The sequence below is a fragment of the Chanos chanos genome, chromosome 2 (genome assembly GCF_902362185.1).
Source record: "Chanos chanos chromosome 2, fChaCha1.1, whole genome shotgun sequence".
NCBI classification, from domain to species: Eukaryota; Metazoa; Chordata; class Actinopteri; order Gonorynchiformes; family Chanidae; genus Chanos; species Chanos chanos.
Window position 1 is genome coordinate 59093285 of NC_044496.1, and position 16487 is coordinate 59109771.

Below are 16487 nucleotides of genomic sequence, written 5' to 3' on the forward strand. Positions count from 1 at the left end.
AGCTGGCTAAACTTTTCTTTTAACCTCTAATGTTTGCAACCCGATGCTGGACACAATGCATGACCCGAGCTTTTAAGGGAGAAGTCCTCCCGTCGTCGACAGCATGTAAAACTGCATTCCAAATCGAACCTGGTAAATACCTTTTTGATGTCAATTCAGCGTCCGCTCGAATTCAGCAGATTTCTTCACGAGTGCCCCAGCCAGACAATGAAATCAGAACGTCCGATCATCAATTCTAATCATGATCGTGACGTAGGACCAGATAGGAACCAATGGCCGCGCGAGATCAGGGCTATGACATTTGCAACCGCCTGAAAACTGAGCACTGTTGTCCCGCCCATCATTGACTTTGTGGGGAGAAAGGGAGGGGAGCAGGGAGGGAGGTCATTTCTAAAAGCACTTGGCTGTCAGTCCCAAATTGCTATTGTGAATTTAGGTCAATCTTGTGAATTAATTAGCGCAGTATTACCTGTCTGTAGCTTGCTCTAGAATTGCAGCGATTAATGTACCTTCGGAGATTCCTTGTGATTTTTATACTGTTTCATGCCATGATAAAGGGAACTGAAATTTGTTTCTGCACTGTGCCTGTACTGCAACCTGCAAAACAATGCATTTACACGCGCTTCCATTTCTGATGGCACTACACAGTCATTGTTATGCAGTGTGGTGTAGTAGAGACCAGATGTGTATGGAGTGAGGGTATGAAGTGAATGTGCATTAAAATACCCACTCACTAATAGCATTCTAACCTGCAGAACAGTGTCATCAAATGAAACAGAGCGTCCACAGGGATGTTTCTGCATGTAAGTATTGAAATCTGCCACCTCTTAAAAATGATTCTGTTATTTCTATGTTATTTCTATGCCGCGTTTTTCATCATTCTTCATAATCTGAAGGAATTTTCTCAAGATAAGAGATAAGAGATGCTAGGTAAATCTTAAGATGTAATATTATAATATTACACAGTTAAAACACTAACGGAGGCTTCTCCTACCTCCAGGGGTTCCATCCTTTATTCATGCTTGTCAAATGGAAAATTTTAATTATCCGTCAGCATCAAATACAGCATTATCTCACCATACCATACCTTGTCAGACCTATGTTACATATTGATAGCATTCCTGGTGTACAGTTATCAGTATAGTAAACAACTTTTGGATGAAACCACGCACAAGGGATAAGCGGCAGAACTGCCCCAGACTTAGGCCTGCGATTGACCGGCCACCAAGGTATTTCGGCTGTAGTCATAACAACTTTGATATCACGGATCAAAATTTTGAGGGTTGGAGTGAAAGCCATTAGAGGATGTATTTTCACGATATTATCTGATATTTCACTCTTTAATTTGAAATGATTTAATTGAAGTAAAGCCACAAGACGCACAAATAAACTGGTAACCTCGGTTCAGCATACAGACAGCAGAGGTCGCTGTCGGTGCGTGTGACTGTATTCCCACTCAAAGCCAGATGTGAACTTTGTTTACAGCTCGACCAGCGATGCTTTTCAGAACCGACACCACAGTCAGACACCAGCCCCAATTAGACAGGAGCAGGACCAGTAGGCCAGTCAGATATTTTACAGAAACGTAAGCCACTTGTTGTAAGAATAATCGACAACGCATTGTAAGTTTGCTTGAGCACGAGAGCACAGGAACAAAGTCAAGGACTCTGTGATCTACGGTGGCCCTGAAGTGCAAAACAAAACTTCCCAAATCAGAAAACAAAACTCCCCAAAAGTCGTGCAGTGTGAAACTATCACCAATAACAGGGAAAACCGGAAGTTAGCATTTGCGACTAATTTTAGCATGCATTTCAAAATAAAAGCCATTTCAAAGTTGCTGATTTATGGCACAAGAAACACCAAAAGTGACTAAAAAGACTACTCTTCAAAAAGACTACTCTTCAAACACTTACCATGCGTTAAAAAAAAAAAAAAAATGTATATATATATATATATATATTTTTTTTTTTTATTTTTATTTTTTTTCCGATAAAAACTTAAAATTAAAGAGGGGTTTTGAAAGAATTAAAGTGGTAAAACCAACTTTAAATGCCCACAAACCACATTCAAAACATTGAGACTCAATATGTCTTGCTGGGAAAACAAAAACTTGTGCTCCCTCAATATGGGGGTCATTTGAAATGTACCTTAAATGACCTCTCAGGAAATGTATAGATATTAAGGCCTGAATCACCTTTGTAGTAACCAGGGTCTATAATGTACCAAGCCTCTAACATACAGTTGGGCTACAGTAATCGCCTACTCACAAACTTAAAATTGTGTGGCTGAGAAAAAAAAAACTTGTGCCCCCTCAATATAGGGGTCATTTGGTATCCGCATTGCAGTGCCTTTCAGAAAATGTGCAAAGATTCAGGCTTTTGAATCACCTTTTTTAGTAACCTGGGGCCATAATACACACATATCAGGATATTTCAGACAGTCTGTTGATAGATATACCAGTTTTACTATGATTTCTGAAGAGTGGTCAACAATTAATCGAAGCAAACAGGGTAGATATTTAAAAAAAAAATGAATGGGTATCATTATTTTCAAAGAAACGGAAGGCATCCAATCCTTATTGTGTTTTAACATTCAAAGGTCATTATTTTAGCATTGTGTCAAAAAGGAAAATAAAGCGGCTTCATCTTAAAATAACTTATGTGCCCATACGTCTTGTAAAGTTGCTTTTGTTATAACTTTACATCTCAACATACACTTACTTTCAGTGTGGGGTTCACTGCTGCATGTTCCCGAGTCTCTCTGAAGTCTGGATCGTTTAGGAGCAGTGAGAGAGCGGCACTGGCGCAACAGTTGGAGAGTGTGAAGCCTTATAAAATACATAACCAGCTGCATATAACAGGACAGGCGTCTGTCTCAGTACGTCGGTTTTCGAAAAATCAAAAGTGAACATCGGTTCAAACTACGTTTGGATGATGACGACGAGGTCGTTGCGCTCCGGAAACTTACATTTAGATTAGACGAGGAAGCCTATACTTCCAAAATAATAAAGGTTTTAGTAAAGTAATTCAGAGGCACCCTTTAGAGTAATTTGTTTTACAGAGGCTGGTATCCTGTTTATGGCACGAATTACTGCGGCAAAGTCCTGCCCTTTGGGATGCTACGGGTGGCATCATAAAATCAGATTACATTAACAAAAGAGTTCTATAATACGTAATATCGGTCTGTGGTGGTGCTTCGCCGAATATCTCTGTACCGGTAACTATAATGCTAACTGAAGAACACACGCAAAGTTCCATAGAACAGTCACTTTACACAATTAGAGACAACGAAAGAAAACTTTTTTTTCAAGACCCACAAAGCCAAAGCAAATGAATAGTGTTCGACCAATTGTACTTTTGCAAACCTCACTGCGAGTTTTTAATAACAACAGAATGGACCATTATTTACAGAGGTGCTGGAAAACTGTCACGGGAACAGCTCAACCCGATGAGTGAGATTTTACTGTCATAAGAGCCTGTAAAAGTCATGAAACAGGCGAATGAAACATGCAAATCTCAATACAGGCGAAAAGATGAGAAATACCGGTTATGCATGTATATGTTCAGCATGTTAATTCATTTGTATGGAAGATGTCAGGTACATACTTTATTACATTTGAGTGATTTTAGGAAGTAAAAAAACAAGCACTCTCATGACAGAATGTGTTCTGAAGCTACAAAGTAGATTATGCACACTGCATCTCTTTGAATTTAAAGATGAGACAGATAATTTCCTAAATGAATATCCATCAGCATACGTAAAGTCTCCGTTTTCTAAATGTTTTGACAGTATTTAAAGACAAGCAGAGGCGGATATAACAAAAACTGAAAAAAAAAATCATAACAATTCGCACTTCGCACCACTAATTTTAGAAAAGCTTGTTGCAATTTTTTTTGCCCACTGTACCGATTTTGTCGAATAGTCTTATCGGTCATATGCGTAGATATGGACTTCACAAAATGACAGACATAAATGTTGATAAAACAACATCGGTTTGTGAGGTAACATTTAAAAATAGCAAAGTATTATATTTGAATAATGAAAAAACACGAATCGACGGCCTACTGATCGATTCGCGACATTACACAAAGCCCGTGAAAGAGGGTTCTGTGACAGAGTTGGATTGCAATTTAAAACCGGATCTGCTGAACCAGAACCAGAGGGGAGCTGGAATAAAAAACAGAAAGTTCTTCTCAACTTAAAAAAAAACCCTTCTCAAATCCCACCGTCACCTGAAGCTAAAATAATCCTTTTAAACAAACAACAGAATAAAGATGAAAAATGTGTCCATGCAAAACAAAGACAAGTTAAAGCAAGTTAAAGCAAAAAGGCCTGTGTTTCACAGTTAACAGGTTTGAAAACAATATGAATAACAGTCTGTTTAATGTAGTTGCGTACGTTATAGACCCTGGTTACTACAAAGGCGATTCAGACCTTAATATTTGCACAATTTCTGAAAGGCAATGCAATAAAGAGTATAAATTACTACCATGTTGAGGGTTCACAAGTTTTGTTTTACCAGTCACACAATTTACAATAAGCGAGTATCACAGGCCAACTGTGTGTTGCTGGGTCAGTGTATGCTACAAAGTATTTTAATGTAGATTTGTAATTGTCCGCATATTGCAGGTACAGAACATTGTTTTCCGAGTAAGACAATAGCCAAACCAACTAATTTTAGAAAATTAATACTCAATGTTGGTCACTCCGTTGGCACCTCTTAGCCCAGGTTGCCATTCAAAGGCTATTCAGGCCACAGAAAAGACATTTTTTTCTGATAATATCTTGATGATTATGGCTTAATGTAATGTAATACAGTGATTCTCAACTCCAGTCCTGGGGGCCCACTGTCCTGCACATCTTTGTTTGAACTCAGGACTGACGCACCTGATTATACTGATCAGTTAATCCTCAAGCCCTTGATCAGCTCAGTTAACTGTGTTAATGAGGAGTTCAAACAAAGACGTGCAGGACAGTGGGCCCCAAGGTCTGGACTTGAGGATCGGTGATGTAATAGAAAATAGTACATATTTTTATAGAGTCACTTCATTTTTACAGTTTTTGCTGATTGCTTACACACTGGAAGTGAATGCCTAGACAAAGGCACCAAAACCTTCACTTTTGTAACCATGTCTTAAACAAAGGCACCAAAACTACAAACACATTTTCTGCTTTGCACTTTGTTTGCAATTCTGTAACACACTGTTTGCAAAACACTACACACTGTTTCTTACATTAGACACATTGTTCATGAATGAAACCTCTTGCAATCATTGGGAAAACACTTCTATCAGAAATGCAAAACATACCTGAAATTGGCAACACCCAAACACACATATGAAAACACTTGTACAGTAATTGAACACCAATCAGTCTGAGCCTTAGCACTACAGATAGACCTCAGGTAAGCTTTTGGTGGGGGTGGGGTGTCTATGGGGGCTCCTGCAAGGAGGTGTTCTCCATCACCATGCCACCCTAGGTCGCTACAGCACAGCACACATAACCACATTTCTGGATGCACTACATACTTCTGGACAGACCAGAGCAGCCCAGTTTCGTTGTGATCTGGGGTAATGTTAGTTTCCACCAGGCTGCTCTGGTCCGAGACTGGTTCACCAACAACAATAACTTCACAGTTGTATACTTGCCCCACTACTCCCCATTTCTAAGTCCTACTGAGGGATTCTTTTCGGCTTGACTTTGGAAAATGTATGACCACCAACCACATGCCCGCCTGCCTCTTCTGCAAGCAATGGAAGAGGCGTGTGGAGACATTGAGGTGAGGTCAGTCCAGGGTTGGATACGGCACGCAAGGCGATATTTTCCCTGTTGCCCAGCCAGGGATGACATTGCTTGTGATGTGAACGAGGTGATGTGGCCAGACCCTGACAGAGGGCAGGATCCATAAACCATCCAACTTATCCCTTCCAATTCCTTACAATACTAATTTTTGTTTACCATTGCACTGTAATTTTACTGTAATTATTTTTGAGTTTAGCATAACACATTGTATTGATTACTGTACTGCAATTCTATTTTTCTTTGTGTTTTCTTGTTGATGTAAAAACCTACAATGGCGAAAAAAATAAGAGGTATGTTTTTTTTTTCTGGAGCTTTTCTTTTTTTGTGTGTTCATTGAAATGAGAGTAGATGTACTGCACTAGAACAATCTTTCACAGGAGCCTGTATAAGAAAGTTAAAATGGTATACGAAATACCAAATACAGAAGTGTTTTGTATAAAGTACATCAGTGTGTTGTTGCTGCTTTCAAAGAGTAATTCAAATGGTGCATGTGTGTATCACATTGTCGCAAAAATGCCATTTTGAAAAAGGATTGTAAGGTTTTGATTGCAGTTTCATTTTGACATGGAAGTGAAATGTTTGTCTCCAAGTGTTGTGTCTCATTCGCTTGTGTGTAGAGTTTTGACACAATGAGCGAAAATCCACAACAAGTGTGTAAGCAATCATAAAAAACTGTAATAGGCATATAACAGGTTGTTATGCTGTTGTTATTAATTGTAAAAAAGAACAAAAAAAGAGGGAAAGAAAAAAATTCATTCTTAAAACACAGGATTTTTTTTTCACGTCATTTAATATCTTTTTTTTGTATTTCACAGTTTCAGCACGTGACATGCATCTTTTTTTGTAGTTTATTGGTTTATTTATTCATTTTTTAAAATGATACTCCCAGAAAGCAGAAATATACACCCTGTATTACATCTATATTGTTCATGTTGTAGCAGTCACTGTCGATATTATTATATTTTTCACTTGACACCGCAACCATAAAATTTCAATGAAATTAGATGTCAGTATATACTTTAACGTACCACTGTAGGGTATAACTGTGATGGAGTTCCAGCAAAATACTAGACGAACGCCTCACACTGACCAGATTTTTCTCGTGAGTGACCGACAACCTTATTGTGGCCAGAAACTTCTTATTAGTTGTTTCTCAATATGGAGTACGTCAAGTACGGACTCCTGTTCTTGGGAGTTCCTACCTAGCAAGTTCAACTCGAGAGTCCAGACCTGTGATGACGGGAGGATGCAGTACGCTCAGTCTGCATTTGGAAGAGCAGCATTCTTGCCGACATCATAGCTCAGCTAGAGCTAGCTTGGTCTGCTTGCAGATGTCACATATCTGAACATTTAAAGGAGGTGCTATATTTATCGACCCATATTTGAAACAAGAAAGATTACTTTCTCGCCTGAAAAATCTTAAAAACTACATTTGATGACAGAACAACAATCATAATACGAAACTTAGTTATGTGGTAGTTCCTCTGCCGCCATTGCCGTTACTTTATGTGAAATGCATTCTGGGAAACTTGACTTCCCAAGTCCACACAAGTCACCTCCTGATGCATCCTTGATAAAACCCATGAATTGAGAACACATCCGGGTATTTGATCTGTACTTGACTAGATGCGAACTTTGAACTGGAACAATACTTGGGCCAAGACTGATGACGTTTCACAAGTCCATGAGAACACAAGTATGGAGAAGAACGCATATTGAGAAATGGCCACTGTCAACCGGAAAAGGTAGGTGCATGTGTTTTTTATCAACAATTCCTCATCGTTGATTGGATGCATATTGTGTCAATCTGGGCGTTAAGGAAGTAGCTATCATGTAACGTCAAAGTCCGTTGTAATGTGTGGAAAGAAGGGGAATAAGGGTGAATAACACATGTTAACTGCTTTTCACATTTCATTAAGGAAGGACAATGAGCCTGAACGATTCGGCAAGCCCATTAATCACACAACTTCAAGCGCATGTCGATCAAGGACATTCTTACGAAGTCATCACAGATATGCTGTCAACTTTACACGATATTAGAATAAGTATGCACACGCTAAAAACACGCTTGAAGGAAGCAGGGTTGTTAGAAGTAAAACATACTCTTCAATGGCTAATGCTAGAAACGCTGTTATAACAGAGCTGTGTGGACCTGGACAGTTGTTTGGTTATCATACTATGTGGGAGGAACTTCAGCAAAGGTACAAGTTGTACATCAAACATGCTGATGTGATGAGGTTGCTAAGAGAACTCAGTCCTCGAGTGACTGTACTGAGGACATGCCGCAGGTCTTATAGACAGACTCATCATTCTGTAGGCCCAAACTAACTGTGGCATGACGATAGTTAAAACCTTTTGGTTTGGCTTTATCAGGCTGTATCGATGGCTTTTCCAGGTGCGTCATGTGGCTTGTTTGTGGGCGTACTACCAACAACCCATCTGTTATCACTCAGAATTTCATTAATTGTATACAGAGTCTTGATGTGGTTCCCATGAGATGACGAACTGATCGTGGAACAGAAAACAGCACAACAGCAGTCATACAGTGCACACTCCCTCATCGTCATACGGACCACTATGCCGTCTCATAGAGCCACAAGTATGGATCATCAGTGAGCAATCAGCAAACTGAGTCTGGGGTGGGGGGGCAGTTACTTTGACACAATATACACAGACAGGTTCAGGTTCAGGTTCAGGTTCCTTCATTTGTACCCTCAGATGGATTTGGTTTGCAGCAGACGAGTCATCCTTCTTAACACACGTTTTACAAACAACCAACAAACAACACAGACAATTTAAAACATACTAAAAGTACTTAGGTGCCAATCTTTCCTAAACAAATAAAACTTCAAATTAAAAGCAATAAAATAAATAAAATAAATAAAATATAATGATAACAATGAAGTTATCTTACACTAACTTTGCTAACGTTTGACTCATCAAAATGTGCTTCCTATTGCTAACGTTACAGTTTCTATAGCATGTCAAAATCATGTGAAAATTACTGCCTTCTGGTAGCAGTTTTTGACAAAGTAGCAATAATTTATGGACTACGCTATAAATTTCTGTAACTGATAGCAAAATCTGATAAGGATGCAAAAAAACCAGAACATCGGCCGGTTGCATAGACCATACAGGCAAATACCAAGGGCACCGTCATTCCATAGGGGCACCCCAAAGGAGGGAAGAAAAAAAAATCTAAATCTTTAACTTTTACTGTTTTTTACCAATACTATTTTCTGTATGTCGTGACAAGTTGACAGCTTAGATCAGAGGGTGCTGCAAAGCTTTGCACTCTAGAATCTTTTGTGGCAACATTTTAACTCTCATCATAAATACTTGGACTGCAGCTGTAAGAAATAAGTAGCCCGTCTTGTCCGTGTGATCGCTCTAGACCAGGCTGTAACTTCAAAAATATGTCCATAATACAGCATCTGCCTATTCTAAATGACAAAACAAATACAACTGACAACATATTTTCATATGTTGTGTGTGTATATTTGTCACCATTGTTTTTGCGCCCCCCCTTCCCATAGCGCCCCTATGGGCTGCGTTGCATACCCCCTTTCTGTGCCTCTGAATTCAAATATATAGATCATGTCATAAAAACGAAAGCTGGTGCCCAGGGAAGAAAAAGAAGAAGAGAAGAGGAGGAAAAACGGGAAAAAGAGAGCAGTAACGTGATGAATGGTTTCTCTATTGCATAGTAGTTACTGTCGGAGCAGAATGTTACTGGCTTACTTTGGACGAGTCTAGTTATCAAACATAATGCTTGGGAACAAATGGGAACTATTCAAATTCAAAGTTAGATATCTTATCATCAAATGGAGTAAAAAGCTGAGGAAACACAAACATTTAAAAGAATCTGAGCTCATGCTGAGGCTTGATAGTCTTTTAACAAAAGATAGTCTCTCTGCAGAAGAAGTCATGGTATTAAAAACTTCTCAATTTGAACTTGGCACTTTGTACACTGGTTTAGCCAGGGGTGCTTTCATCAGATCCAGAGCAAAATGGGTTGAGGAAGGAGAAAAAACTCAAACTGGCTTCGTGAAAATGTCGCCATATAAGTTGTAATATAAGATTAGCTCTGGACCTGCTTGATTATGCTGATTCAATAGATTCAGACACTATTGTTCTATTCCTAGACTTTTGCAATGCTTTTGATACGATAGAACCCAAGTTTATATTTAGAGGCATTTGGCTTTGGTTCTAACTGCATCTCCGCTATCAAAATGTTATATAGGGATATTAATAGTTCTGTTATTATAAACCGAAACACTTCCAATAGATTTTGTATTCACCATGGCGTTCGATAGGGATGCCCAATCTCTGCTTTTCTCTTCCTTTTGGCTGTGGAATTACTTTCAATTAGTATCCTAAATAAACCAGATATAAAAGGTATATCAATGTTTGGAAGAGATATTAAGATCTCTCAGCTTGCCGATGACAAAACATTGTTTTTAAAGGACAAAGATCAAATTCCTGCTGGTCTTTTGTCTCAAGCCTCAGGTCTAAATCTGAACTTAAATAAAAGTGAAATATTATGTCTGCATGATTCTGATGTCCAGTCGATTAATGATATCCCAGTGAAAGTTAAATGTTTAGGAGTAAAAAAAATCTTACTGTGCGACAACATCTCAATTTCTTTCCTCAGCTGAAAAAAAGCAAAAAAACATTTTTAATAACTGGCTTCAGAGAGACCTTTCTATTATTGGTAGAGTTCTCTCAAAGGCAGAAGGTCTCTCTCGGTTTGTCCATCCACCCTTGTGCTTATGTGTTACAGACTCAACCTGTAAAGACATTAATAAAACCCTCTTAAACTTTATAGGGCATAACAAGCAACATAAGATGAAAAAAATCTGTCTTGTCAAACATTACATCAGAAGGTGGTCTTGAAGTTGTTGATTTAATGGACATTAACAGTGTGTTCAGGATCGATTGGCTAAAAAGATGTTTGCTGGAGGGTGAAGATTCCTTATGATACTTTATCCCATGTAATATCTTTGAAAACATTTGGTGGCTTACAATATTTGCTGTAATGTAACTAAGCACCTGCTAAACTTCCCCTAAAACTCTCTAAGTTTCATGAACAAGCTCTTTTAGTGTGGAAACTGTTTTATGTTCACAATTTTTCCCCTCATAAAGTCCTTTTGTGGAACAACAAAGACATCACAATAAAGAAGAAATCTATCTTTCTTCCTTCCTGGCATGCAAAAGGCATCTCCTCTGTTTTAGACCTATTCGATAAAGAAGGGAACCTTCTCTCTCAGGACAAATTCTCAAAAACCTATCACTTTCCTGTACGATCCAAAGAATTTAGTCTTATACGCAAGGCTATTCCTCCTGGTATCATTCAGTTAATGAAATACCACTTGTAGTAAAGATGTCAGAATTGACTCTCAACTCATGTTGGAGGGTTTTCCACTCCTTGACAGAAAATGCAAAAATAAATTCATATGGAATGCTCTCCATGCCAAAAAAAATGTTCTCCTAGAGGACAATTCTTCTGGAATGATTCATTTATAAAATGGATTGGAAGAAAGCTTGGTTATTGCCACATACATTTTGTGTCTCTAGTAAAATAAAAGAGATACACTTCAAAATATTACACCAAATTTACCCTTGTAATGCAATGTTATCTAAACACATGGCGATAGACAATAAATGTCCTTTCTGTCATATGGAAGAATCTGTCATACATATCTTGAATGTGATGTTCTCCATAATTTCTGGGTAGATCTAAAAAACCACACAGCTCATTTTCTGAATAGATTGTACACATTCACAATAAAAGATGTTCTTTCTTACTTCACACACTAGAACAAAGCTATTGAATTTGTCACTAACTATTTGATTCTCTCTAGTAAATTCTTCAGCCACAAAGACAAATATCGGAAAACCACTCCAAAACCGAATGTATTTTAATAGAATAAGCCATGTTTGATACGTTGTCTAATTGAAGTTTAAAAAAAAAAATCCCCAAGAGGGCGGAAAATGGATCGCGGAAATTCACACAGTGTCAAACAGATTATTTGATATTTGATTATTTGATACCTACGCCATGGTTGAAGTTTCATAGGTGAGCTAATGAACGAAAAATAATGGTGATAATAAAATAAAATATGTATATTGTATGCACATGCACACTGGACGAACATGGGTGGTTGATCAATTTAAGCACATTCCTCAGTAGCTGGAATAATGCAATAGCTGGGTACACGTGCCTGCGTGTAGTCCCATATTACTTTCGCTAGGCGTCATGTGCGGCTTCCGAGGCTCTACAGTACGTTTAGTGTTGCAGCACTCTTGTCCCCACAGAGACGGCCCATGGAGTGATGCTGCAGCGTGCGGAGGGGAGGGGTTGCTACACTTGTTCTCGCTCAACGACCTCGCGCTTTTACAGAATTACAGAGAGCAGCGGCTTGCGGGGTAGGAGTGAGCTGTAGAGAGCATCACATCCCGTTCAGCCATGCTCTGACTGACAGTTCTCAGACAGGCCTGCGTTTAGTGTATTTTCTACGGCTTACAGATGTATCTGACATTAATTTCACCACTGCCAATGAAAGCAATTGCTTTACTTTGGTTTTAATCCAGAGGACGCTGGGACACCGACTATGGCACTGGTAATGGAGCCAATAAGTAAATGGACACCCAAGCAAGTGCTGGACTGGATGAAAGGTAAAATTGTTATACTTGGGCTCTGTTAAAATGGTAACTTTATGTTGCCTGTCTGGCGATGTACTGGTCTTACGCGCATGCTTAGCGTACCTCGTGTATGCAATTATGAAGCCCACAGATCCGTTCACATGGAACTAAAATGCATTTCGTTTTGCACTAAAATATTATAGGCATTTTTAGCAAGAAGTAGGCAGACACGACTAATTTAATCTGGTAACAATTCTACAGCCTGTCAGTCACACATCAGGTAAAGTATCAGACTTTATCGCAATGCCAATATCTACATGTATACATCACGTAAATTGACGGGATGACATCAGTCCCATAGTTGGGGTGTGATGCCAGAAGATGTTAACAATGTAGTTAGCTGCTTCACCCCCTAACATCCCCATCTGCAAGCGACTTAAGCCAAGACCAGCACCATGGACAGCTCAGAGTTAACTTATATGGAAAATGGCTCATTCGATTTTTCTATTAATACTGGAGCTTCGGTTACCACTTTGAAAACAGCAAGCGCGAATATAGTCACGAGAGACTGAATGGACTCATGAGTGAAGAATAGAATGAGCCATTAGCTTGGCTTTCTGTGAAACTTACGTTACAGTCGCTGCTGCGAGACGATGGAATTGTGACTGTGAACCTAACAAACACTCTACCGTAACTAATGAGCTAATGCCATCGCTGCCGCTCTGCCTTCTTGTAGCACAGGGTAACTGCAGAATATGAACTATATGACTAAAGTTGCCCTGTAGATGCAAATCTTAAATATTCAAGAAATTATAAATGAATGACAAGAAAAAAGTGATAGACAGGAACATACATGTTCCAGTATTAATGAAAACTTAGGACCAGTACTACAAATCGTAATGTTCAGACTCAATATTGATGTATGTTAAACATGTACTGGGCAGTGTAAAGATGATAAAGATTAGAGAAGGACAGATTGTATGCAATGTCATGAACCCATTTCCTTTTCATTATGAATATTCAGAAAATCTACACTCAGGGATGTACCAAACACATCTTACAACATTTCTCCAGTCTTGTAATGTATATCATTTTTAATTATATTTGGTTGTGTGGTGTGTTGGATTGTAAGTCATCTTTGATTGTGTAATATATTTGCTTGGGAATTATATTTGATTCTGTAATATATTTGGTAAAACAAAGACAAGCCTAAGATTGTAATTTCCAGTTATATTTCAGTTAGCTATCATGCCTCAAGGGACCTAGTTTGGCTTTTGTCACACGCAAAATGTCACCATCCAGAGGATAAAGATATCAGCTGGTCTAAGACGGATGTATCATTTGGACAAGATGTGATGACAATTTTAAAATGTATTTCTTCAGTGAAATCAATGTGAGTAAAGATTGTAAATAAAAAGAAACATCTCTGCAGCTCTGTCGAAGGGCAAGTCAGTCAGTGCTGCACTGCTGGTCCTTATGTGTGAGGGTCTTTATGTGTAGGGGTTTTCCTGTGTAAGGGTCTTTATGTGTAGGGGTTTTCCTGTGTAAGGGTCTTTATGTGTGAGAGTCTTTATGTGTAGGGGTTTTCCTTTGTAAGGGTCTTTATGTGTGAGGGTCTTTATGTGTGAAGGTTTTCCTGTGTAAGGGTCTTTATGTGTAAGGGTCTTTATGTGTAGGGGTTTTCCTGTGTAAGGGTCTTTATGTGTAGGGGTTTTCCTGTGTAAGGGTCTTTATGTGTGAGTCTTTATGTGTAGGGGTTTTCCTTTGTAAGGGTCTTTGTGTGTGAGGGTCTTTATGTGTGAGGGTTTTCCTGTGTAAGGGTCTTTATGTGTGAGGGTCTTTATGTGTGAGAGTCTTTATGTGTAGGGGTTTTCCTGTGTAAGGGTCTTTATGTGTGAGAGTCTTTATGTGTAGGGGTTTTCCTGTGTGAGGGTCTTTATGTGTGAGAGTCTTTATGTGTAGGGGTCTTTATGTGTGAGGGGTTTTCCTGTGTAAGGGTTTTCCAGTGTAGGTGATACAACTCAGGGCAGGCTGGCCCTTTACTGATGATTAGATGCAGAATCTGAGACTGAAACATTCATGATGGATGCGGAGGAAGTGAGGGCTCTAGAGTGAGAATCGTGACTAGTGGTTGGGGCACCGATTCCTTTGATACTCTTTGATCCAAACTGTGGTAGCTCCACTCCACTCCACTCTGTGTTCGTGTTAAGTATATCCTGAGCTTTGATCAGCGTTGTTTTTAGGGCCGGGGGATGATGATGAAACTGGACTCCGCCTCATGTCCTTCTCCTCACACACGCAGTGCTGATTACAGCTCTTGTGTTAGCAGCATGACGAATGGGGCGTTTGGGACAGCAGAGCTGGTTCTCACACACCTTGAACTGACTAGCTGACATAGCTTCAATTGTAAGTGGGGCAACCATCACCATGGCAACCCTCCTGGATCTGATCAGCGTGGAGACACTGCACACGTCACACGGCAGGCCAGGAGAGCGGCAGCTGAATGCATGGTTCACGCAGTTCTCAGGGCTTTGTGTGAGAGGGGTTTCACAAGAGATTCCCCATGTTCTGTTAGGCTTCTGTTGCTAGGACTTGTATCGTCACAAGCAGCTGTACTCTGCCAAAACGGGCAAACGAGTGTACGCATTAGTTGTTTGCAAATTATAGCACATGAGAAAGCTGTGAGGCTGTGTAATAAAAGTACAGATGATCAAAAAAAGAAAAAGATGTATATATACCCGTTAATTTTATATCAGCCATGGTTTCACAGTGGCGTCAGAGAGGACGAGGACAGAGGATGAGATGAGACTGAAGGCTTAAGTGGGTCTAATAAGGCAAAAGGCATGTGGCCTGACATGTGCGCTTTCATAACACAGAATACACTGACATTAAACACTGACATTAAAATACTGACATTAAACACTGACATTAAACACTGATGTTAAAACACTGATGTTTAAACACTGACATTAAACACTGATGTTAAAACACTGATGTTTAAACACTGACATTAAACACTGATGTTAAACACTGACATTAAACACTGATGTTAAAACACTGACATTAAAATACTGATGTTAAAACACGGACATTAAACACTGATGTTAAATCACAGATATTAAAACAGTGATGTTAAAACACTGACATTAAACACTGGTGTTAAAACACTGACATTAAACACTGATGTTTAAACACTGACATTAAAACACTGATGTTAAAACACTGACATTAAACACTGATGTTAAAACACTGACATTAAACACTGTTGTTAAAACACTGATGTTAAAATGCTGACAGTAAACACTGATGTTAAAACACTGACATTAAACACTGACGTTTAAACACTGACATGAAACACTGGCATTTAAACACTGACATTAAACACTGGCATTAAAACACTGATATTAAAACACTGACATTAAAAGACGATCATTAAACACTGACATTAAACACTGGTCAGGGCAGCTCAGTGAGTCAGGCCATTCTATAGGAGGCCTTATCTGTGTAGGTGTCAAAGTATATGTATGTGTGTGTGTGTGTTTGTGTTTGCACGTGCGTGTGTGCGTGCACGTGTGTGTGTGTGTGTGTGTGTGTGTGTGTGTGTGTGTTTGCATGTGCGTGTGTGCACGTGTGTGTGTGCGCGCGCATATGTGTGCTGTGTATTTATTAACAGCATTTTTGGAACACAGTGTATAAAAGTAATATTAGTTTCTTTTAATTCTTTAAAAGAGCAGAAAGACAGTTTAATGAAAGTGGTTTTTGGTTAAAACCTTAAGCTGTACAGTTTTGCAGAAATTTTAGAGAGAATATTTTTCATACTTATTGAAATGCAGCGACATGATCAGTGTCAGTTTCCCTGGGTGCTGTATTTTGCTTAAAGCCTGTGAATATGATATCTTGCAGTGGAAAAGAAGCTGATGTTGTGTCATGGGAGACTGAGTGAAAGTATCTGAGACCTGTCTGCCCTAAGACTGATTATATCACATCCAAAACTGCACTGGTGCCCAAACACCTCAACTCTGATCTCCTCTCTCCACTTT

At 39.1% G+C, this 16487-nt stretch overlaps 1 protein-coding gene across 1 annotated transcript in view; it reads left to right on the forward strand.

Annotated features, from left to right (window-relative positions):
- The first annotated feature begins 12416 nt into the window (after positions 1–12416).
- The window catches only part of LOC115805110 (connector enhancer of kinase suppressor of ras 2-like), a 70064-nt gene continuing 65993 nt past the window's right edge, over positions 12417–16487 (forward strand). The window contains exon 1 of the mRNA XM_030765591.1: positions 12417–12480. Within this exon, the coding sequence (XP_030621451.1) occupies positions 12417–12480 (64 nt within the window). The remainder of the gene's footprint in view (positions 12481–16487) is intronic.